This window comes from Xiphophorus maculatus, chromosome 1 (assembly GCF_002775205.1).
Source record: "Xiphophorus maculatus strain JP 163 A chromosome 1, X_maculatus-5.0-male, whole genome shotgun sequence".
Lineage (NCBI taxonomy): Eukaryota > Metazoa > Chordata > Actinopteri > Cyprinodontiformes > Poeciliidae > Xiphophorus > Xiphophorus maculatus.
In genome coordinates this window covers 13,552,989-13,579,201 of record NC_036443.1, presented here as the reverse complement: position 1 = coordinate 13,579,201, position 26,213 = coordinate 13,552,989, and the positions used below count along the sequence as shown (strand labels likewise).

The 26,213-nt window shown below is 40.7% G+C and overlaps 1 protein-coding gene across 8 annotated transcripts; it reads left to right on the top strand.

Moving 5' to 3' along the window:
* The first annotated feature begins 1,772 nt into the window (after positions 1–1,772).
* On the top strand, positions 1,773–25,450 carry LOC102236068 (AMP deaminase 2-like). Of its 8 annotated transcripts, none has more exons than XM_023341956.1 (19): positions 11,437–11,596; positions 11,788–11,927; positions 17,950–18,074; positions 18,168–18,298; positions 18,402–18,470; positions 18,545–18,647; positions 18,768–18,972; positions 20,315–20,456; positions 20,582–20,671; positions 20,877–21,006; positions 21,110–21,304; positions 21,384–21,515; positions 21,631–21,794; positions 22,903–23,029; positions 23,128–23,291; positions 23,512–23,632; positions 23,805–23,978; positions 24,658–24,768; positions 24,870–25,450. In XM_023341956.1, the coding sequence occupies exons 3-19, from the start codon at positions 18,045–18,047 to the stop codon at positions 25,083–25,085; spliced, it is 2,304 nt and encodes a 767-aa protein (XP_023197724.1). In that variant the 5' UTR covers positions 11,437–11,596; positions 11,788–11,927; positions 17,950–18,044; the 3' UTR covers positions 25,086–25,450. The 8 variants fall into 8 exon arrangements, with proteins under 8 accessions (XP_005801388.1, XP_023197724.1, XP_023197708.1 ...); XM_023341940.1 differs by having other exon boundaries at positions 11,770–11,927; XM_023341950.1 differs by having other exon boundaries at positions 11,437–11,654.
* The last annotated feature ends 763 nt before the right edge of the window (positions 25,451–26,213 follow it).

The window sequence follows — 26,213 nt, the reverse complement described above, 5'->3', positions numbered from 1 at the left end:
TGGAAATGCGTAATTTCTTCAACTGTTGTTTTTCTAATCCTCTAATGATACATTTTGCTGTTTGAAAGCTGGTGTCAGTAAAATGAGCAAATGAAGCCTCAAAACGACATGATTCACTTTCTTGTGACTGTAAAGGTCGTGTGGCGACTACAGCGTGGAGCTGGGTTACACAAGATGTCACAGTTTCTCTGCATGCCACAAGAGGGCGCATATTTCCCACTGTTGGCATGAATAAGTAATAAGAAACCACACACACGCACACACGCACACACACACACACACACACACCCACACACACACACCCTCCTGCTGAGTGCATTCATTCATGGTTGACCCCATTAAGCCCTTGGTTGGCAGTGAGCTGGTCTCACCGTACCACAGGAGGGCTTCAGTCAAAAATTGCTCATGTTCAAATGCTCACCAATGCGCTGCATGTTTAACTTTTATTAAAGTATTTTTCTTATTTCAAGTGCCCTGTTAAATGCATGCCTAAACATGCATTGTCGTTTTATATCATAAATCCATTACTTATCTGGAAATGGAGGTTTAGGAATTAAAATTAATGATTAATAAGGGAGTTATGAAAATGTTCATAAAAAATAAGTAGAGAAAAATGAGACAAAATTAATTAGGTAAAAGAAAAAGTACATGTTTGATGTTTTTTAGCAAAAGTTACAAAAGGTGATGTAATGTACAAAGTGGCAAAGCAGAATAATTAAAGGCATTAAGTAACTAAAAAGTGTACTTCATTAGCAATTATAATAAACCAAAAGTGTAATTATAGCATACTGTAATCACACTACTAATATATAAAATATGTAATGTCAATATACTTAAAATACATTCGAAGTATATTTTAAATGTAATTCAATCACAAAAATAATACACTAAAAATATACAAATCAAGTATGTTTATATTACATAAAAAGCAATACACTTAAAGTATACCAGGTGTAACTTAAGTGGTCCAAAAAAAGTACATTGCAGTACACTAAGTACACTTTAAATTGTGCTTTAATACAATTTAAATACTATTAAAGTCCACTGAGCACAAAATGAGTTGTTCCAAAATGTCACAGTTTAAGTTAACTAATCCTAAGTGAACTTGAAGAATACTCATGATTAGTCTAACTTAAAGTATGCTCAAGTATGTTAAAATTTAACATACTTAGTATGTTAATTTTTCACCAAGGAAAGAAAAAGAAACTGGCAGAATGAAAAGAACAAAAGCTCCCAGAGGATGTAATTGATGAAACAATTTCAGACACAATCAAATTTTTGAGCAGTGCATTGGTTTTACTGAGAACTTCCTGTTCAGTCCATATTTTGTCAGTGCTGAATTATGAACATGAAGCGCCTGTGCTTGTTGGGCTTGATGCTGCGGAGCGTGGATCTACCTGCATCACCTCTGCAGATCTTCTTCCGTGCCTCACTGACTCGCTGTGCTTGCAGGGCGAATGTTGATATTATCGCCTCACCGTGTTCACACTTATCAAATTTTATGCAACCCATTTTATAATGTATTAATAGAAAGTTTGCTAGCCAAGACTCTGCACTACAGAGTATGCACAGATTTGTGGTTGTCATGGCAACAGCAGAACAGTGTGCGTGAGTGCGTGTAGTGGTTGTTGTGCGTGGCTGTGCAAGTGTGTGTTTTTTGCGCATGACCAGGGGGGGAAATGCGAGACCGTACATCACCCCCCCCCACCACCACCACCACCTCCACCAACGCTGCAGCTCAGGCACCGGGGTCTTTTGCGAGGGGGCGGAGTTTGTTTCTCTGCAGAGGGATGCTGATGCTGATGGACCAGTGAGTCTGGAAACCCCTTCTCACACATCGACTGCAGTGAGACTCGCTCAAGCTGAAAGCATCTGTGCTACATCTCTCTCTCTCTCCCGTCTGTCCTCCTCCTCCTCCTCTCTTCGCCTCCTCTCCTCACTCGCCCAGCATCACTCCGTCCTCCACAGCTCAGCCTGACTCACTCAGTTCTCCTCCTCTTCCTCCTCTCATTCGAGCCGAGCTGAGCAACACGACCCGGGATCATGTCCTCCAACGTGCCCTCCGGGACCGCAGCCGGTGGCTCCGGGGTCAAAAGCAAGCCTCTTTCCCCTTTTAAGAAGCGGGGCAGCCTGCAGTACACGGCCAGCACAGGTGAGTGGAGGAGGTGAGAAGAGTCTCACATTAAACATCAAACCCCATGTTTCAGCTCTGACAGCTTTTCAGGACGAATCACAGAAAAAGAAAGACAGTGTAAATAAAAACACTTTGTGCGCATTACTTTCCCCTGAGTTGGAAAAGGTTGGCAGTAGTTGAAATGCAAACCTGTTGATTACAGGAAGATGCAACAGAGGCTGTTTTGTGGGGAAGATTTTAGGCATTTTACTCCTTTGCTGAAAGCATGTTCACAGTCTTTCTATTATGTTTCTTTTTTTTTGTTATCTTTTCTGGCTTCATCTTTTATGGTTTCACAAAGCTGCACCACAAATGAGCCACACCAGTATGAAACAATTTGTTTTTCTCAGGTGAACACCCCTACGCTGTTAGCTGTCTTGTTTTAGGCTGAATTATGACTTTCCAATAGGGATATTGTTTTTAAAGCATTTTGCAAATTGACTCTTCCTGTCCTTTTTTTTTTCCTTGAGAGAAGAAACTTGATGACGGTGGTTTTTGCTAAGCTGGTTAACTGCAGAGAGAGAATATGTATGTTGGTACCTCAGGACTTTGTCCTCGGCTGAAAGAGAGGATTAGCCTCCACTCCGATGTATGCACAGTCTTTTATCCAAACCACAAAGAGGAGGCGTCATATGCCGCTCCAGCCACACTTTCTCTGAAATGCAAAACTTGTTTGTTCGTTCTAGAGTGATGTGAGGCTGAGGGGTCGCTCTCTGAAACAAGATGAAAGCGTCCCTCTGCGCAGATCGTATTTGTCTCTTTTAGCCCCACATTCAGGCATTAGGGTTTCCTTTTCAGCAGGGAAAATGCAGAAAATAATTTCTGCATGGGTGCAGGTTTAATTTTTTTTTTCTTTTTTAATGCAGGAGATTATAGGATATAAATAATGGTTGGACTAATCTAGGAAAAGATTTTGTCATAGTTTGGATCTTACTTTTGCTGTTTAACCTGCAGCAGCTCTCAGAAGTGTACAATACTGTTCCAAAAGTCACTAATACAAAAATAATTAGAGCATGATAAATCATTTTAAAACATTTTCCACAAAATCATATATTCTGTACAACAAATCACTTATGAAATAAAAGAAGAATTCTATGGAATAAAGTAAAAAGGCTCTAAAACATGGCTGCATAAATATGCACACCTGCAAACAAACACTTTGATAAAACATAATTTCGATCAATTTCAGTGTTGAGCTTTCTGAGTGAGGAGTCCATCAGCAGGACAGATTTTGATTTGGTGAAATGTCACTAAATCTGTTGAAATCCTTTGATTACAGTCCTATTCAGACGACTCCACATATGTATCGTCTAATTTAGCTCTGCACCAATTCAAAACATTCATTTATCTTCCATAAAATCAGTCTTTTGTTTATTTGAATGAATATTTAGACTTACTTCATCTTCAGTTTAACATCAGATATTGAGTTTTTTGGGGAAAAACCCCCAACAGTTTTTGGACAGAAACTACCATGATGCTGCCATCATCACTCTCATTTTGGTATTCACTTGGTGATGTCACCTTTTTTTTTGTTACTTAAATAGCTGGACAGAATGTTTCATCAGACCACAACATGTTACGCATATTTAGAGTTTTGAGCCAGTTTCAGATGTGTTCTTTGGAAAAAAGACCTTTTATTTTGACATCCCAACCCTCAGTGCAGACATGTGGAAAATCCAGGAGATATTTGTGAAGTCAAACAAAATCACTACCTGATGGAAATTGTAGCTATATTCTGGCCATTACAGAGCTCATCTTACTTCTTCCAGTTCAAGTTAATTTGATTATCTGAACTGAAGAAAAACTGAAACTGAATCAAAAGGTGCTTCAGCAGAAGTACCTTTTGCTGAAGCAAATATGCTATGCAACAAGGTTATAGCATATTTACATTTTTCTTTCAATAAAACTCTTTGTTTTTCATTTGGATTATGTAAGACTGTTATCCTTGTACGTTTAAAAGCTTTGAAAATGGTGACTCAAAGTCTCTCTTGTTAGATCAAACCTGTCGATTTAACAGCGGTTTGTACACTTCAAAACCTCAACGTTCCTGTTGTTCGTTTTATGAGAGAATCAAAGAATAAAATCTCTAGCAACAGGAATAAAAGCAGCTATTATGTCCTGCTTAGTGGTATAGTTGCACTTCACAATGTTATTGTGATAGCAGAGTATCTTATTTCATAGTGCTTGTGTTTTTGGAGCCACAGCAGTGTGTCATGATAACATTTGAAGTCCGTGTCCTCCATCTTGACTTGGACAATTGTTATAGTCATATTTCTTCAAAATCTTGCATTGTTTAAATTTAAAGTTGTCTCAGTAATGTCTTGGTTCTCATGTCTCCACTGAGAACCAACACTGGCATGCTCAGACTTTAGTTTACGGTCAATGTGTTCAATAATTTGACGTCTAATCCAGCAGCAGGAAAGCTGAATGAATCATCAGCTCCCAGATCAGGATGTTTTCAGCAATTATCCAGTTTAGCAGCTTGTAAACAAAAGCATTATTATAAATAAATGCTCTCATGCTGGGTGGAATAATTGCAAAGATGCTGTTTTTTTAAGTCTCATTTCTTTTACCTCTTCATCGTTAGAGACTTTACCGAAGACAGTCTGCAGAGGCACATGGAAAAACAGCATTCACATTTGAAAACATTTGATTTTGTTAAAGCTGAAAGGGAACTAACTGATTAAGCAAATATGACATTTAGGTGACTCATCTCTTTTGTTTTGTGCTTTTTTGCAAGGGCGCTTGTGTAGTTGGGGGGCAGATTGTACAGTATTGTAACCGCGAATGCAGCGAAATCAGGCTGATTTGATTGCATAAGATCAGATGGTTAACTCTAAAATTTACGGTGCAGACACAGAGCCACGCTGGGCAGCGTGTTCAGATGGAAATGCCACACATAATTCTTGGTTCACAAAGATAAATCCTCCTCACCGCTCACTCAACGCTCCTCTTCAAGCACAACTACACGTTATACCTGCAGTTCACATAGAGCTGCACAGCAGAGCAACACGGTGGGGTTTAATCTGGACTCCTACCTCGATGTAGGAGGTCAGGGGGCTTATAATGCGCTGGGGGAAACCCTGGATATATGTATAAACATCAATGACTCCTGGATTTCTGGGCTTCTCACCCTTTCTCTAAGGGAGCCCAGAGACCCTGCGGAGAAACCCCCTCCAGTATAACAAGGCAGTTCCCAGGAGGTGCACTCTCCAGTACCCCCTCCAAGGACTTAAAAAAACTGGGTAAACAGTCAGAACCCGACCCAAACCTGTAGGTAGAGGGAGAGGCTGTCCTCTTGTTCACCCCAACGTACAGGCACCAAGACGGGAGGCAACAAGTCAGCCCACTCCTGCCCAGCGCCTCTCACAAGAGGCAACTCCAGGGTGGGAGAACATCCAACCCTTTTCAAGGAGACTGGCTCCAGAACCAGAGCCATGCACTGCAGTGACTCCGAAGAGTTTTTGCGGTTAGTGGCTCATATTATTGTGACAATAGGCAGACAGGAAGGAGGGCGAGGAGAGAGGGGAAGACATGCGGCAAGGGTCGTCAAACCCGCGACGTCCGTTTCGAGGACTAAGGCCTCCAAACGTGGACGCTAACCCCCTGCGCCACCACAGTACGCCCCGAGTCCGACTATTTCTAGCTGGAACCCATCAGCTCTTTTCGGGCTGAGCCCAGCCAGGCTCTGTGGGTTAAAGCCCGGCCACCAGGGGCTCCCCAACGTGCCCCACCCCCAGGCCTGGTTCCAGGGTGGGACCTCATGTACGGGTGAGCAGAACCACTGTTTCCAATGGCCGTTTTCATCATAAGGGATCTTTGGGCTGCACTTGGTCTGGTTCCTCACCTTGGACCTGTCTGCATTGGGTGGCCCAACCAGAGGCATGAAGCCCCGACAGCAAGACTCCTAGGATCACTGGGACACTCAAACCCCCCCACCACGATAAGGTGGCAGCCCATGGAGGGGATGTGTAGGTGTGTGTGTGTGTGTGTGTGTGTGCGTGTGTGTGTGTGTGTGTGTGTGTGTGTGTGTGCAGCCGTACAGCTGCAGGCGCTGCTGCCCTCCGATAAAATCCTGCAGGCGTCTGCGCAGTTCTGAACTTTAACCATAGAAAAGAGTTTTATGCATAAAGCAATTTATTTTAAACATTTTTTGTAATTTACTTTTTTAAAAATCTAAATATAAACAAATGTTATTAATTTAATGTAAAAACATTCAATTAAATAATTTCGTTGGCAGTGCTCCCTAATGACAATGGCTATTTTTAGAACTTGCTCCATGGGCGACTGACAAGGTCCCCTCGGGCGACCGGAGGCCCGCGGGCCCCGTGTTGGTGACCCCTTCTCTACAGTCTTGTCAAATAATTACTCAGTGCTGATTAGATTTGTTTCTGCTTCAGCCACTTTCAATTGAATTTTAATTAGAGATCGCATGATGTCTTTCAACATGCTTGCATGCAGCAAAAGTGAATTATCCCCCTTTAACAAGTAAACGTGCTCAGCTGGGAGGGAGCAAATGTGAAAATATGCTGCAGGATCAGAACAGCTCAGAGTTGGAGTATATTTTGTGCAGCATGTTTGAGCTTAGTGTCTGTATTTATCACATCATTGCAGGGTGAAGCTCAGCAAAGAGCAGCTTTAGATGTATCTCTTCTCTGGGTGTGAGGAAGGTACAGTAGTTCTGCGATTAGAGATACCCACTCTCCAGCTCGCCCCCACACCGCGCTGATACAATTTGGAGGCACTGAAATGTTGAGGCATTGAAATGTGTGCAAATGGTTGTAAATAAATGCAGCAGTGGCTGTCTGCTTGAGTCATAACAGCTGTTTGACATTAATTGAGACCAAAATGGTTTAATGGAAAATGCATTAAGAGCAGGGTGAAAAACCCCCCAACAATATCATACATTACGCTGTGTGTTTGGGTTTCATTTGTGTTTTCGATCATTTCCTTGCTGTTTATTTTGATCTTTAGATATTAACATATTCTGTTCATCTCTCTGTGTTCATTATTGTTAGTAGGTGTTGCTGTGTGATTTCATTTTTTTCTCATTTAGATTAATTTCTCTTAGTGTTAGCCTTTTCCCCTTGGTTTGCAGTTTCTGTGAGTCTTTGTTCAGCTTCTTTGCATTAATTATTCCCTGTGCCTCTACCCATGCTTCATGTCCCACTGTCCTCATGCTTCTGATGCAAGTTTTCTGATTTCATTATTAAAATTTCACCACGATTCTCCAAAGCTTCTTTAGTCCAGCTCTAAATACACACTACTTGAGAATTAAAGATTCTTGGAATAGTTTTCACACCGATCTGAACTTTTTCACATATTATCATGATGCAACCAAATTCTGCAGATTATTTTACTGTGATTTCATGTGGTATACCAGCACAAAGTGAGGTATATTTCTAAAACGCTTTTACACATAAACTCATGTCCACTTGTTTTTAGATCCAGTCGACAGTTTGTAGAAAAATTGCAACTTCAAAAATCAAAAAATCAGAAAATTGAATCTGTCCTTCTTTGATAAACAGATTAAAGTCAGTCAGATGGGGTGAATATAATCGGTGAACAGTAATATTCAGGTCCTGCCACAGACTTTTAATTGAACTTTAGTCTTTCCTATAACTGGAACATTCAAACATGCTATCATCTAACTTTTAGATGATAGCAAAATCTGATTCTCAATCACTTCCCAATCACCCCTATTAATCCGCTTCTCAGATTAATAGAAAGATGCAGAAAGACATTCATCATATTTGTAAAAGCAACTCATGACCTATGATAAAATGTGAAACATTTCCAAAGTAAGCCCTTTAATCAGCTCACTGATTCAGAATGGTCATTCAGGAAGCAATGAAACACTGTAATGCCACTGCAACAAGAATCTAATCTGAGGTAATAACACATATTTCTTTTAATGATTGACCAAAACTCCGACACACCTTCATCAGATAACCTGAGCTCAGACACGCCGCCTTTTTCTTTCCTTTCCGCTGCTCGGATGGAGCAACATCTGGAATGAGATGGGGTCAGGGAGGGTGGGGTCGCCTCTCTGTTGTCCTGGAGCCTGTTGGTGTTTTGATGCAGTCGATAGGTCAACCAAAACCTGACCGCACTCAAAGAGGTCCAGTTTGAAAGGTACAGACATTAGATCACATTTTTTAATGGCTGAAAATGTTAAACTCTAAATTTTACTTATCATTTGCATAATGTGGCGAGTGTAGCCTATAAACACTAAATTACCTAGAATTTAACTGAACTGAATGAGAAGCTTAAAGATTAAAAAATAGATTAAAGGACAAAAGAATTTTTTGGCACTTTGTGATTTCTTTAAACAATTGTTGCTTAGTCTTAACACAGGTTGACAAATTTCTCACATGATTTTTTAAGAGCTGCCTGTAAAGAGATTTGATAAATAACTTTCATCTATGTGAGAAGATTGACTAAAACACCCATAATGCATTGTGAGCTACTTTTATTTTCATGTGTGGATATGATGGAAGTGTCTTCACATGATTTAATATGAATAGATTATTTAAAGCAGGTCATTATCTTGTTAATTACAACACCTTCCTAAGATCAAGATCAGAAAAATGCAGACAATCTGACAGACATCTGTTTAAAACCAGGTTTAATTTATCTCTTGAAGTTGCTGAACATCATTCAGATGTTCATCCATCACAATGAATCATTATAAATGCAGTTATTTGGCTGTAAAACCTCACGACCATTAGAGAGTGCCGCCTCTGAATAAATCCATGTCTCAATGCTCACTGAAAACCGATTAGAGTTCTTCAAAGCTAATTTGTATTTGAGTAACGGGCATAAGAAGTGACAAGATGGATTTTCTGGTGCTCTGATCGGGTGGGTTCATTTTTTGGTAAAAGTGTCACGTTGGGCTTCACCCTCCATAATATCCTCCCCATCAGGAGGGCTTTCCAGAACAGATATTTTTTTTCTTTCTTTTTGTGATTCCAGCCATGTGGGATTGCATAGAGTTACTTAGGATATTTCCTTGTTGTTGTAAGAGGATATCCAGAAATTGAAGGTAAAAGTTGAGTTGAGTTTTAGCAGAACAGCAGCTCATGCTGAGCTGACAAGCAGGACAGATAAAAGACAATAGCCCCTGAAGCAGTGATATCAAATGGACTAAAATCAATCAAAAAGCAGGAATCATCACATGAACAAACAATGAAATAATAATAGTCTCATCTATTAGTTGGTAGAACTGTTGCCTTGCAGCATGAAAGTCCTGGGTTCCGATCCCAGCCTGGGGTCTTTCTGCAGGAGTTTGGTCAAGAGCTTCAGCCAGAAAGTTTTCTTGCTATTAACTCTTTCAGTTTTGGTAGAGACTGGGAAAGAAAGCAACCAACCATGAAGTGGTCGGCCACAGAGTGGGCTTATTCGATGCTGAGATACACAGTGTGCAGAGATAGCCACTGTTCTGCAAAGATGCTGGATCCAAACTCATGTGTCCTTCAGATTAGCTCAAGAACTGTCTAAAGAGAACTTCAGGGAATTGATTTCCCAGGTCCTGCGGCAATGCAACACACCTTTCTGTCCAACGAGCCGATGAGAAAGTCTGGGTTTGGTGCTCGCCAGGAGAACAGTGCTTACCTGCTGGCATTGTGTCAGGTGTAAAGTTCAGTGCAGAATGGCTTATGGTGCAGGGCGGCTTGCAGGGTTTGGGTTCGGCTCATTGGTTTCACTAAAAGCAACTGTTAATATTTTGCATACCAAGTATTAGAGCCAGACTTTCTGATCCGACATTAAAGTTCCCATAAATCCATTCCTAATTCAATCATATAGATTAAGAGTGGGAAGTAACTCATGTTCACGTCTGTGTAAAGACAAGTAACCCAATACTTTAACTTTAGGCCACATAATCAATAGGATAGACTGTCAGGGACACTCTAAGAAAATAAAAATAATAAAGTTACAAGAACAAAGTCAGAAAATTACAAGAATAAAGTCATCATATTATGACATATTCCTGTATTATAAGACACATATATTGCGAGAATTTATGACCTTATGAATCAACCTCATAAAGTCATATGAGAATATCACCTTATTCTCATATTACAACTTTATCCTTGTGTGATGGACCGAGCAGTTAAGGAACAGCCAGGCACCGGTTCAAAGTCAAAAATAATTGTTTTATTTAACCCAAAACAAAACTTGGGTAAATAATAGAAAAAATGACAAAATTTGGGCCCATAAAAGAGGTCAAAGTAACAGACATCAACTCAGACTAACTCAAAAAACAGACTTCAAAAGGGGACTTAAATACTGGCTGATCAGGCCACATACAAAACACAAAGGGGAAAATACACAGAAACCTAACTGAAACTAACATAGCAAATCCCATTCCCCCCCTCTGGATGATGAGTAATGGTGTGAACCAATTTGCAGTCTCAGCTGGCTTGCTCCACCCCTTCTCCACCTCTCCTAAGGATTGGGCAGCCAGCACTTAAACTCAGAAACAAAACAAAGATTAAATCAAGCAAAACACAACAATATAAACTAAAAGGTGCGCACTTATTCTAGAATACACTGTGATGTGTTGCTTTCTAAACAAAACCAGTTATTCTGTAAATTAAATCCTAAACTTAAAGAAATCCAAATATAAGTGAGATGAACTTATTGCGTGTGGTGAGAGTGAATATTACCACATTTGTGTGGCTGTAACTGCAGCCATCACACCTTGTATTATATGTACTTTATTTTTGTAATTCTATGACTTTATTCTCAAACTATTGTAACTTTATTCCCACATTACTACGACTTCATTCTCATTTTATTTCGACTTTATTCTAATAATATCATGACTTTATTCTCATATGAGTTTATTCTCATAATACTATTATTTTTGTTTTATTTTTTTTTTAGTATGTCCCTAACATGCAATCGTAGAAGAAAGAGAAGGTCATTCCAGAAAACAACAAAGCGGCTCTTTAAGTTTATTTGTGAGAGGAGATTCAGCTCTGGTCACATGTTGAACACATTTTTCCTCCTCAGACTTCTACTATTTATCAAAACAACAGCAACAAAAGAAGGACAATGAAATGTCAAACCTTACAGCTGAGACAGCAACGTTTTGTTCAGATACACATGACACAAACATCCCGAACACATGGTCCCTTCAGCAAAACACAGCTCACGCCACTGCGCGGAGAACAGGGGGGTGCTGCTCGACCAGTTCAACCCAGGAGAGACGGTGGTTTCCGCTGATGCTCCTTTGTCTCCCTCTCCCCTCCTCCTCATCCTCCTGTGGTACAGTCCAGATAGATGTCAGAGGGTTTTAAATGAGAAAGATCAGCTCCAGAGGCAGCTAGTGCAGCGACAGCTGGCCTGGACCAGGAGGCAGGCAGAGCAGAGGGGGGCTGTGAGGGGGAGTTCATGGATCTGCCGGACCTGCTCTGTGTATGTATGACAGGGACAGATTATGGATAGCAGCAGAGATGACTGATGGTTTGACTCTGTGAGTGCATTGATGTACAGGCACGAGTGTGTTTGCAGTTTTTGGGGGGGGTTATTGACTTGGAGTGTTTCTCATTTGTTTCTCTCCATCCCTCCTTTGCCTCCATCATGTTGAGCCCATGCTGAAAGGACAGCAGTCGCCATCCTGGGCCATTTGCTGTTTGGCATGCTCCATCTCCCAGCCAGGACAGCGTCTCTTTCCCTCCTTCCCTCTGTCTGTCTGTCCTCCCTTGGCTCTGCTAGCTGCTGGTTAAAACTGGCTCTGAGGAGACAGGTATGCTCCACTACCCTCATCCCTCATTACAAAAAAAAAAAGCACAAAATGCCCCCCCTCCTTTATTCCTCTCCCTCTTTCCCAATCACCTCTCTTCTGGCTGTCCTCTGACGGCTTCGTGCTACAGCCCCAAGCAGCGCTGTCTTTAGAGTGCCGAGGAGACAGTGTGCTGATTGATCGCCCCACAAACTTGCTTCCTGGTGCATTTCCAGAGTGGGTAAAATGGTGCAAGTGTGCAGAAAGAAGAAGTCCAGATCGATAGTGCCTGCAACTCGCCGAAGCTGTGGGATCCTGGAGGGGTTGTAATGCTGGACCGTATCTGGGCTGTGAGTGTTTTTTAGTTTCCACAGGGTAGGCTGATGAAAAGCAGAAAAAAGAGAAGAGGCTGTTTTTATATCACCTTTGGCCTGTGGGCATGGAGATAAAAACTGTCTCTGCAGACAGAAGCAAGTTTCAGGGTCTGCAGATGGATGTTGAACCACAAGGGAAAAAGTTTTTAAATGCTGCTTAGTTATAGTATGAAGGTCTATCAGATGGTCATTAAATCCTGTTGGATTTATTTGGTTCTAGATAGCAGTCAACTACATGCAGAAGTACCAGAAACACTTAGCTTGAAGCATATTGTTGTAGAAACAACATGTCTAAGTATGTATGATTTCAAAACTCTTGGTTTTTGCATTTCGTTTGACAGTTTTACCAGAAAGCCTTTTTTTTCACATTCGCTAAGCATCAGAAATAAATCCGATTCTGCTTGGAGCTTTCTAAATAAAACTCTTCTACGGCATTGTTAGTCTCCGGCATCCCAAAGCAATCTTGCCTCTGTGAGAATATGTAAGTTTTACTGAGAAATATTTTCCACCGAGGCGATGAGTCACAGCCCTGACTGTAGATTTAAAATCTCCACAGGTGCAGGTAGACTATGGTAGTTTGTACAGCGGCCTGTTTGATGGTAAAACCAGAGAGATTAAGGGAGGATGTTGAATTTTATTCATGCTGAATATGTATTCTGAATAAGGGCCCAGAGTTAAAAGGAAAACATTTACAGACATGGAAAAGGAATAAAACATACTGATCTCGAAGCTACGCTGTTTGTTTGACATTGAGAATCACATGACTTTATCTGTCTCTTGCATCTTATCTGGTTTTCAAAAGAGTCAGGAAACATCTTGAGCTTCACACAAAATAATATATGCACTCACTGGTCACTTTATTAGGTACACTTTGTTTTCAGAACTGCTTTATTTCCTATATATTGTATGATAGATTGAACTAGTTGCTGGAAACATTGCTCAGAGAAGACGCTCTATTAGACTGAGATCTGTACAGTGAACTCACTGTCATGGTCAAGAGCCCAGAGTGAGATTATCTGAGCTTTTTTCTGACAGCACACTGTGGTCATAATGAGATGGAAATACTCAATAAAAACACTCAAGCTAGCTGTGTGTAATTTAATGATGCTCAACTGACACAATAATGGACCTGAAGTCCATCCATTGTCTAAACCCGCCGCTTGTCCTTGCCGGGTTGCGGGGGAACTGGGATTTATCTCCAGCTGCCATTGGGCGACAGTCGGGGTGCACCCTGCACAGGCCGCCAGTCCATCACGCGACAGCACAGAGACAAACAGGACAGACAACCACGCACACACTCACAATTTAGAGAGAGCAATTATACAAACAGTCATGTTTTTAGAGGTCAGAGGTCAAAGTACCCGGAGAGAACCCATGGATGCACTGGAGAATATTCAAACTCTAGAAAGACCTCAGTCAAAACCAGTGCTACCAGCTGCACCACTGTGCAGCCAGAATGTGCCATGAACACATCCCCACATTATTATACTGCTACCGGTCTGAAGTGTTGGTACAAAGCAAGATCGATTTGATGTTGTTACCACATTCTGATCCTACAGTCTGATTCCAGCAGCAGAAATCTAGACTCACAGGCCAGGACCAGAACTTGTTACAACCACATTACTTTGGTTGCAACAAGTTGTTAGAGTTACTGACCCCTGATGTCAACAAGGCCTTTTTGTATCAACACATATTTTCTGTTTTTTTAATACATTCTCTATAAATCTGAAAAATCTGAAAGGAATGCTTTGTTTGGAGATTCCAGCAGATCATCTCTTTCTGACACAAACAGCCATACTGTGTTAAAATGATTTAAATCTCCTTCCTTCCCCTTTCTGACCTTCTATTTACTTACTTTACTTTGTGTGGATAAACGCTCCGAGTCCCTAACAAGTTATTGAGCAAATGTTTCTACTAAAGAGCCCCCAGTGAGTGGACATCTCCAGCCTTTCTCTTTGTTGTGTGAATCCTATTTAACCTCATTTTGACTCAGTAGATATCAAGCAGTGAGTGTTGTCTCTTTTTTTTCAGCATCTCTTAGGTCCTGTAGACAATTATAAACCAGTTTAACAATTTTGCAGGAGAACTCTGGTCAATTTAACATCCGTGTGGACAAAATACTTCCAAGGAAAACACTGATGGATTTAATTTTAGAGCGGCGTGCTCCCCGACCATGAGGGGATGAGTCATTATATAACCATAAACGCCACTGATCCAAATATAGCAGCCATTAGGGGCTTAGCTTCAGGTCTGGAGGCAGTGGCTGGGCTTGGCCTTACTGCATCCCAATGTGGTTGTCGCATCCTGCCCTCCACACCAGTGTCCGGTGTCATTAGAGCGGCTTAATATCCATTGAACTGAGAGTAGAAATAATATCCTTGGCTGCTGCTGCACTGCACAGATGTCTGTGGCTTATAGACTGCAGTTTATCAAGCATTGTTCATGCTTTTGTTCTGTTTTTTAATCCAGTCAGCTTTGTTTTGCATCTTAAATGTAACCTTTCAAGTGCAAATCTTTTTGACTTTGAACATAGGATATGTAACATCGGGCAAAGGAACTTGCTATGAAAATTTGACTTTTGGTTAAGTCATGGGCATTTAGATTTAGACGTCTATGCTTTGATACTATTGTCTCTTCAAGTCTCCTAACAATTTTCTGCTGAATTTAGTTCTGGTTTCTGGCTCAGCTGTTCTGAAACTTTGCTTCACTTCAGATGAAATTATTTTTTTGTTGATTTGGATGTATGTTTGGACTCAATGTGTTCATAAAAAAGTACATTTCTCTTGATCTTAATTTTCTAGCAGAAACCTGAATGTGTTTGACCTAATCTGATTGATACGTGGAACTGACCTTCATTTCCTTCCTCCAGACAAAACAAAAACCTTTCATCAGACAAAAGTGATTCTGCAACCACCATGTCTTACTGTGGGTATGGGTATTATTTTGGCGATGCACCGGTTTGTTTTTACACCAAAAATATTTTTGGGAATTGCAGCTGGATTAGTTGTGGCTGTTGTGACGTGCAGTTGTCACCTCTCTGAGAAATAACAATCCAGTGACTATTTTTGAATTTAGAGCTGAAAGTTTGGAATGAAAGAGAGTCAAGCTCAGAAAATCTTCCTGCCATCTAAGCTTGTTGTGTCATTCAATGAGAGGGTTACCTATGGTGCACGTTCACATCAAATACAGAATGTGATTCCTGTTTTATCTTATCTGTACTCCTGGGTAAATAATGCAAGCCATGCCAATCTCTCAGTCAATAAAGCAAGGCGAGGGGTGAACTGTGGTGATGCCCCAAACCTCACAGGGCAGCAAATAAAAAAGACTTTCAAAAAACATTATGAAATAAACTACATATATATATACTTACTTTTTTCCAACAATTATCCAGAATATTTGAAATTAAAATTGCTCAAAGAAACAGTTATGGTAAATGCCTCATGTCATATGTGTCTTGCTTACTCAGTTGCAGTTTTCCTGCAAACGTCAACTCTTAAGTTTTATTTTTCTGTGCAGCAGACGTGTGTGTTCCTCTCATTGTTCCCCAGAGTTTCAGATACAGTCTATGTTTTGACATTGCAGCCATGTGGTCCCAGCAAACTTGTTCTCTGTGTTGAGTGGGATGTGTTGATTGGACAGTGTTAGGCTGAGTGTGATCAAATGTGTGGTGGGTTGAGGGCTGGCCAATTAGTTTTTAACAACTACTTTTTTCTGCAACTCTGTAAGGGTCCAGACTTAAATAAAGACAATAGGTGTTCAAAAACATTTGGAAAAAAAAATCTCAATTTAATAATTCTAAAAAACAGTTTAAAAAAGCTTGGAGATTGTGGTGGATGATCCTGTTTTAATAGAAAGTTTACTTGTCTGGTTATGTGCGCGTTGTGTCTGAGCTGCTGACATCAACAAATGATGTCCAAGAGGTCAGACTGTAACATGCAGTGCATCCTCTCAGACCTCTTTCTGAACATGGTCTATAAATACTGAGGGACATCAGCCCCACTGATACTCTGCCATGCAGGCAATGAAATATTCAACATGATGATGAATATTTCAGTGACAGGAAGTTTCGAGTTAAAGATGGATATCTGTCTGAAAACTATACCCGTGGTGAGTAGTTCTCACCCTTCTCTCATTGTTTATGTCTTAGTAATAAAATACTTCCTTTTTGCTTATTAAATTTTGTTTGTATTTCCTTTATTTTGTTTGTATTTCCTTTTAATTCCTGTAAAGCACTTTGTATTGCCTTGTTGCTGAAAATGTGCTATATAAATAAAATTACCTTTACCTTGATCTTTAAATGCATTCACTCACTTCCATCCTTGTCACAAGGATTCTCATGTTCTGAAAGCCTCCTCATCTGTCCATGACAGCTGAGTCTGTGTAGGATGGGGTCCTGCAGAGCAATAATGGCCTGTGTGCCTCTGCTCTGATGGCTCTTTGCCTAAATGGTTCATTGTGTACGAAGGCACAAATAGGCACTGAGCTCCACTGCTCTGTGAGAACCCACCGAGCAAACTTGTTTTAGTCACTGCTCACTACGTGAAGTGTAAATTAGATCTGAGCTTCTTCAATAATCTTCCTTCCTTCCTCTTCTTCTTTTGTTTTTTAGGCTCCAGGTTTTATAGGATTATAAAAAGCTTCAGTGTCACTAATTGTTCAAAGAGATCTGACCTGCACAGGAAGCCCACGCAGTCTTTTTGGTTGCCAAAAGTTTAAGTAAAAATTATTAAGAAATAATGACAACCTGGATGCAAGAACAGAAGTCTGGTCCAAAATCTGGCACAGGAGACTGCAAAGAGGTCAAATCTTTGACCAGTATAAAGTGTAAAGCCTTACTAACATGAACTGAGCTACAAGACAAATACTATCACATTCACAAGCCGCCTGTGTAGATAAATTTGCTTACATGTCCAGAATCGGGGAACAAGCAAAGATAAAACATGCATGATGAAGGAGTTGAGAAGGCAGCTAGAAGTAAATTGTTACATATGGTACAACAACTTCAGGCATCAGTGCATAGCAAAAAAAACCTAAATAAAAATCTTTACTTAGCTTAAGCTGTCTACATATGGCAAAAATGGTTTTATATTTGTTTGTTTGAACATGCACTGTAAAAAACAAAAAAAACACATTCACTTTTCTTGCTGTTAAATCACACTCCATTTCTTCTGATTAAAATTGGCTTGAATACCAAAACGAATTATATTTTCTAAATGCCAGGATAATGAGGGATGCACTTTTCATTTTCCTGTTATTCAAATTCAGAATACTTCCTCAGTATTTCATAGAACTACGATTTAAAGTCAAACAACTTACAACAGTTTGTTTCCACCACCTAAATTCCTAGTTGGGACGTTGTCTTCAGATTTGCAAGCGTCCCCATTTTTCCTTTGATTTTACCGATGGTCATTATGTCCAAACAATTAAATTTTACCTTGATAAGACCACAAAACATGCCTTCAGAAATCAAGATAGGTGCATGTGCAAACAGTTCTTTATGTTGCCTTTTAGAGCAAAGGCTTCTTCATCGCTGAATGGCCTCGCAGCCCATCTTCATACAGAATTTGTTTCACTGTCGATAATGATACTCTTTTAACCAGCTTCACAAAAAATAATTTGCAAATGCCGCACTAAATTCTAATACACCACTTTGCCTCTCTCTTTCTCTGCAGTCGAATTTCGTGGCCCTCGGCGACTTCTCACTTCCCAGCACTCCTTACCCGGGATCCCAGTGGCCCTGAAACAATCCATCGACCTGCGCACCTCCATGGACGGGAAATACAAGGAGATAGCTGAGGTCAGAACTCTCCCATTGAGCTCCCCTAATGTGAACATATGTCTTTTAAGCTAATATGTCGGCTTAACTTATTGTTTCTGCTTCTGTGTGAAGGAGCTGTTCTCCCGCAGCCTGGCGGAGAGTGAGATGCGGAGCGCCCCTTATGAGTTTCCAGAGGACAGCCCCATCGAACAGCTGGAGGAGAAACGCCATCGCCTTGAGCGGCAGATTAGTCAGGATGTCAAGTAAGTGGCAGAAAGTAAAGAAATGTGTAATCATTGCAGCCACTCAGATGGTTTTGTTTGCAAATCAGAGATCCCAAAGTGAGTTTAGGGCCTCTGTGCTCAGGTTCGAACCAGACATCCTCCTCCGAGCCAAACAGGAGTTCATGAAGACGGACAGTGCCACAGACCTGGAGTGAGTCAGCAAAGATTTTGTTATGAAATGATTATTGTTGTCAAATTTTCATGGACTTATGGACCTGTCATCAGATTTATGAAGGAGCAGAGCCAGGCTCCTAATCAGCAGGACAGAGACGTGGTCCAAGAGAGCGAGTACCAGAGAGTCACTATTTCTGGAGAGGAGAAATGTGGGGTGAGTTGGAGAAGTCAAATAAAACTTTCTGCGTTTCTTCTCCGTTAATGTAACGCCTCCTCCGCTGTGAAGACATACTCTATCTTTGCACCTTTTGTAATCTGTTGCTTTTCCCTGAAGGTTCCCTTCACAGACCTGCTGGACGCTGCCAAATGTGTGGTGAAGGCTCTGTTCATCAGACAAAAGTACATGGGTCTGTCGCTGCAGAGCTTCTACAGGACCACGGCTCGCTACCTGCAGGAGCTGAGCGAGAGACCGCTCTACTTGGACATCTACGAGGAAGAGGAGGAGCTGGCAGAAACCACAGAGACCAGCTTCACTGCAGGTCGGCACATACAGCAACACTTAATGAGCCAGAGCAATGAAACAGAGAAGTTAACTTAGGTATTAACTGTGAGAAGTTACAGCTCTCCTCAAAAAATATGCAGAAAGGTTTGGAGAGAATTGTCTGAAAGTTTCCAGCTTTTCATTTTCAGTCCAGTTTCAGACCTCTGCTGTTGTCCCAGTTCTACACTCAAACAAATGTCCAAAACACATTCAGTACACAGAAACAAATGTGTAGCCAGTTGTTTGGTTGCTGTTCACCAAACAGGGGAGACCCCCTGGACAAACAGGAAATAGAGAAATTGTCAAGCCACAACAGGCAATTACAATTTTGTTTGTGCCGCCCCTTGGCTGTTCCCACCCGGAGCAGAGAGCCATGTCTTACCTATGCCTGGACCCCTTAGTGTTTACAACAAAGGGTCCCTAATATTTGTGAGTTTTATTGTTTAGTTTCTTCTTATGTCTTATATTAATGGCATTGGGGAGACTAAGTATTTCAGTTTATAATGTGGCTTACCTGTAAGATGTTGCACATTAAAATAAATGTTAAATGAGATTAGTTTAAAATCAATATTAAACTGATGAATACATAACATAATTTAAAATGAATGGAACAGGAAGTACAGAGTATTTGCTTATACTGACAAATTGTTTGCTTTGTCACTCACCCTTTTTGGTAAAGATTCATATATTTAGCAAGATGTATTGGTGTTATTATGACATGGGGGCCACCAGCTGAAGTTCACTGTAGTATAATTTTTTACACATGGACAAAATCTCAAATGTCCACAGCAGAGGGACTAGTTTTATCCAACAGAAGATGCTACTGTTGAGCTCTTTGAAAAGTGTCACTTGCTGCCAAAGCTTTTGTCCTTTCAGCTAAAGGCATCACCACGAGCGTCATTTGCATGTCTGCCTAGCAACTCATTTAGCACGCTTCAAACAACAAACGTGCCCCTTTGTTCAACTCTACTATTTTTGACTCCATCAGCTGACCAGTTAAAGAAATTACCACCTTTCTGGAGTGAGATGCTAAAACAAAAATAGACATTAAACAGGCTACTGCAAAGTACAAGCTGTGAGAGAGAAAATGACTTATTTTTAGTCTTTCTTCATTTTCATATTTTATTTACTTAACATTAAAGAATGTGAATATGTGATGCTAGTTTTTCTGGATCAGACTGTAGAATGCTAGGCGACAGCAGTAGTACTCTCTCAGTGGAATACAACCCGGCACCCCCACAGATTTAAAGCTCTACAATCTGTTACACCCCCCTGAACATGCTGCCACAGTGTGTGGGCTGCTGAGCTCAGACCGAGCATGAATTTCTGCCCCCTCACAGATACCACGGTGCACCCACCTGCTTCTGACACGCACCCGTACGAGAACCGGGACCCCGCCAGCATGGCCCCCGATGTGGGTTACGGCTGTAAGATGGTGAACGGCGTCATGCACGTGTACACCAGCAGGGACGTTATGGAAAAGTAAGATATTGGGGACAGATTTCTTGGTGCTTCATCCTCAGTTTGAGTAGTTTTCTGTTTTTAGACTCAGTTCACGTGTGCCAGTGGCAGCAGGCAGACTTGTTTGACTGTGATGTCCCAAACAGGAACACAGAGCTCGACCTGCCGTACCCAGACCTGCAGGAGTACATCGCTGATATGAACGTCATGATGGCCCTCATTATTAATGGACCCGTGTAAGCTCTAGTTCCTAATACTGAACACTGCGTTGTAGAAAACACAGCCTTGCAAAAGTTTTCCTAGGCCTCAAACTTTTATTGAGATTTAATAGGATAAGCCAAAATAACGCGTCACAGGGTTATGGTTACTTTTGCAAGGCACGGATTGTTTGAAATCAATTTAAAACCAAATAGTGTGGTGAAATGTCTTCTTTCCCCACAGAAAGTCATTTTGCTATCGTCGGCTTCAGTATCTCAGCTCCAAATTCCAGATGCACATCCTGCTGAATGAGATGAAGGAGCTTGCAGCACAGAAAAAGGTTCCCCATAGGGACTTTTACAATATTCGTAAGGTAAAAATCACACCTTCTTGTACCTCGTTCCGTCATAATCATTTGTGGGTAACCCAGAAAAAGAAAAGATTTCCCCCCCCCCCCCCCGTTTTTTGTTTTGCAGGTAGACACTCACATTCACGCTTCGTCTTGTATGAACCAGAAGCATCTTCTTCGTTTCATCAAAAGAGCCATGAAAAAATACCCAAAAGAGATTGTGCATGTGGAGAAAGGCAAAGGTCAGACACTCATGGAGGTGTTTGAGAGCATGAACCTGACGGCATTTGACCTTAGTGTGGACACTCTGGACATGCATGCCGTAAGCACCACAGCGTTACAAATGGATAAACAAGAACTACGAGGTGCAACGAAACGTTTCAACTGTTTTCCGTCTGCAGGACCGCAACACCTTCCATCGGTTTGACAAATTCAACGCTAAATATAATCCCATCGGTGAATCCATCCTTAGAGAGATCTTCATCAAAACCGACAACTACATCGAGGGGAAGTACTTCGGTCACATTATAAAGGTGCTCGTTAAAAAGCATACACAACCTCTTTTATCCACTTCCTATGAAATCCTGACTGTATGTTTTTTAAAGCGCTGTCGCCCTCTGGTGGCTGTTTTTTCTCACTGCTTCTCAGGAAGTGATGGCGGACCTGGAGGAGAGCAAGTACCAGAACGTGGAGCTCCGGCTGTCCATCTACGGCCGCTCCAGAAACGAGTGGGACAAGCTGGCCAAGTGGGCCGTCAGACACCAGGTCTACTCCAACAACGTGCGGTGGCTCGTACAGGTGCCACGACTGTTGTGAGTTTCTCCACTGGCGTAAATCAAACTTTTACTCAAAACTATGGACGGAATAAAGAGCAGAGACGTGCGGTCAGGGGAGGCAGGGGAGGCAGAGCCTCACCTGTCATCATGGAAAAATAATAATAATAAAATCATTTATATTGCTATTTTCACCCCGTGGTTTGTACTATAAAGTACCTATTTTTCATTTAGCTTAAGCAATTCTGATTATTTTTTCTTCAGAATCGCTGATTTTTTGCATTTTCCCATTCAAATGCTCGGGGCAGCGAGCCGAGCCTCACCTGGGATTGATCAACCTCTCTAAGAGAGCATGTTCCTCCTGGCTGTACGTCGCCAATAAAATGGCTAAAAAACATTTAATGTATGAACTGATTTTCCATAATTTAGCTTATGTATATAATGTACACTGTTTTTTGTGTAACTTGATTCGTGATCATAAACGACAGAGAACAGATTCGAGGTGAGGCAGGCAGTACTCTTGCCTCACGGCAGGGGGCGATAGTATCTTTTTATACAATCTGATAAAGAGATAGTGTCCAATAAATACTTGTGCCAAATAATAGATACATTTTATAAATAAATATCCTTATATATATATATATACATGCATACAGTACAGACCAAAAGTTTGGACACACTTTCTCATTGAATTCAATGAGAAGGTGTGTCCAAACATTTGGACACACCTTTGGACACACAGTTGTGTCCAAACTTTTGGTCTGTACTGTATATATATATATATATATATATATATATATATATCCTGAAATATTTGTATTTAAATGTACAAAAAAATTAATGTGAAATAAATTCAGGTTTTCAATTAATAATTTATCAATTTAGTACATTTGCTGTGTTATTTAAACAATCATAAATAAATATTTAATTATGTGGTTATTGCATTAAATTACAGTTAAATATTTACATTTAAATTGCTTCATCTAAATAAATGAATTGACTGCTTAATCTGTCATAAAATAAATTTCTGTAGGTTTCCAAACAGCCAGAAGTCTTTGTAAATATCTGACTCATTAAATCGGTGCAACAATGATGTATAAGTGATTTTTTTTAATTATTATTATTTGTTTATGTTCTCCCCTCACAGTGATGTCTACCATACGAAGAGACAGCTGTCCAACTTCCAGGAAATGCTTGAGAATATCTTCAGGCCTTTGTTTGAGGTTACAATCAACCCTGGCAGCCACCCAGAGCTGCACCTCTTCCTTCAGCATGTGCGGCCACTTCACTGACCCACCGAATCTGATCGTCACCTTCACGTCCTCCTCAGAGAGTCTTTTTTTAACAGATCTACACTTTATTTGTCCTGCAGGTTGTTGGCTTTGACAGTGTGGACGATGAAAGCAAACCAGAGCAACATATCTTCAACCTGGACAGTCCACTGCCAGCCAACTGGACAGAGGAGGACAACCCGCCATATTCCTACTACCTCTACTATATGTATGCAAACATGACAGTGTTGAATCACCTGCGCAGGTAAGTTAGATTACACCTTAGTAATCTAACATGTTATTTTAAAATATATATATGTATTTTATTGAAGGCTACTGTTCAGAAAGTAAACTCTTTAGATCCTTTGCTTTTCTCTCTCATCTCTTTGATTGCGTGTCACTGGAGAAGATCTGTGGGTGTTTGTTTGTTCAGTCTTGTTCCTCGCCGGGTTCCCAATATTTTCTACACTGTGTTTTTATCCCAGGCAGCGCGGCTCTCACACCCTTGTTCTGCGGCCTCACTGTGGGGAAGCGGGGCCGATCCATCACCTGGTGTCTGGGTTCATGCTGTCGGAGAACATCTCCCATGGGCTGCTGCTTAGAAAGGTGGGACCCCCCCCCCCAAAACCACAAAATGTTCTTATTGTACTTTGTAAAGAAACATTACATTTCAGGAGCTGGTCAGAACATCAAGGCCTTTTCTATTCTTTTGTGGTTTGATTTCTTCTTTAAAATTCTCTTGGGGCATGTCATAACATGATGCCCGTTTCTCTTCCAGGCTCCTGTGTTGCAGTACCTGTATTATTTGGCTCAGATTGGCATCGCCATGTCTCCTCTCAGCAATAACAGCCTGTTCCTCAGCTACCACCGCAACCCTCTGCCAGAGTACCTGTCTCGAGGACTCATGGTCTCTCTCTCCACAGACGATCCTCTGCAGTTTCACTTTACCAAGGTTAGACGCTTACCAACTCACAAATGAACTCTTGAGTTTAAACAGAACCGTTAGCAGCGAGAACATTAAAACTTTGAAATAAAATCATCTTAAAAGGAGTAGGTGTGCTTGTCCTGCCTACTTGAAAAGTGTTGGATTTGTGTATAAATTTATTAGGGCCACGAGATTAAAGAAGTTAATTATTACATACAATAAAGTTCTTCAACGTACTACGATTAAAAATTATTACACCCTAAAAAATCCTTTGAACAGCTTAATACACTAATTTAGTTGATCTAAAAACACATAGCAAACATTTAATTAATTTGTTTCTCTTCTTTCATGAGTTCTTTCATAAAAGAACATTTAACAAAAGAATATTTTTATATCAGTTTTTATTCTGTTATCTTTTACTTTCCAAACTCTATATCTTCTTATGAAGTGACCTCTGAAAGATGGCCACTTACTTAGTTTGTTGTAGTGAATTTTATTTATTTTGACCAGGGTAAAGGTTGGATAAATACAAATGCACTCTGCATTTATAGAGTTTTACTTGTGGATTTTTTTTATTTATTTTTTTACATTTTAATATGGTAAATAGATTTAGCTGGAAACCTTGGTTAAATTTAAATCCTGCTGGTGGAAACTGCCTCTAAATTATATTAGCACTGATTTCAGAGCATGTGTTTATTTTGCGCAGGAGCCGTTGATGGAGGAGTACAGCATCGCTGCTCAGGTGTGGAAACTGAGCTCCTGTGACATGTGCGAGTTAGCCAGGAACAGCGTCTTAATGAGTGGATTCTCTCACAAGGTAGCATTCATCTTAATAGCACATTACATATTAACCTGCCTCACGGTTATGAAACAGACTATCAGTGTGCAGACAGTTTGATCTCCCTCTGTCCTCATCAGATGAAGAGTTACTGGCTTGGCCCAGACTACATCAGAGAAGGCCAGGAGAGCAACGACATCAGGCGCACCAACGTTCCCGACATCCGTGTGGCGTACCGCTACGAGACCATGTGTGAGGAGCTGAATTTGATCACGCAGGCCATCCGCACAGATGAGCTGGAGACCATAGAGGAGGAGGGGGCATTGTGTATGGGAGCGGTGCAGGCAGAGAAGTGAACGTGCAGCACAGACGACTCAGCACACAGGCCACGTTTCCGCATCTGGACATTGTACCCGTTTGCATAGAAACATATCACTTGTGAAAGGAAAGAAAAACCTTCCATATGGGATGATTACGAGCTGCTAACGTCAGAAATTAAAACCTGTGTATCTTCAGTTTTCTTCCTTTAGTTTCCAGGAGTCATTTGTTTGGTTCCTGATGCTTTTTTCCAAAATGTCTCTTGACTAAGTTCTTCTAAGAGTATCATAGACTGTTCACATATTCTGTCACCATTTACTGTATGTCCAGTGTCTGTAACTGCTGTACCAAGTCTTGCACATTTTCAAAAATATCATGAATAATAAACAGGATCCAAGATTGACTGAGAAAAGAGAAATCATTTAAACAACATATAGAGCTGCATTTAGGATCAGGTTACTTGGTTACTTTTTTGGCTATTTAGGAGGTTTGCCAATGTTCTTTTTTTTTCTTTTATCTCTGTTAGTCCTTCATTAGTTGTTGTTTCTCGCAGCCACTGCTCCAGCAACATCAAACCTATAATAACATGAGTTAAAGAAGTGAATAGATAGATTTACCAGCCTTGAAATCTGACAGATTCAGCAGAAAAAGTAATAGTAGAGCCATTTGCAGAGTTTGCAAACCTGACAGTGTCTGTCAATTGGAAAAAAAAAAAAAAAAATATATATATATATATATATATATATATATATATATATAATTTCATGGTATGCGAGTAAAAGGGGCTAAATACAATAGCAAGTCACAATTTTCAGATTTCATATTTGAGGTTGTAACATGAGAAAATGAAAAAAAAACTAAAGCGGTATATTTCTAAGACTTATTGCGGGAATATACATAAAATGTACCACATTACATCCGGGCATGTGTAGTAACAGTGTGGACCAATGTGAAACTGCAAGACACCAGTTAGAGCATAAAGATGGACTTAATGTTTTCCATCCATCCATCCATCCATTTTCTTACACCCTTGACCATAGTGGGGTCAGGAGGGGTGCTGGTGCCTATCTCCAGCGAACGTTTTGGCTGAGAGGCGCGGTACACCCTGGACATGTCACCAGTCTGTCGCAGGTCCAACTTAATGTTTTAACATCATTTAATTGTTC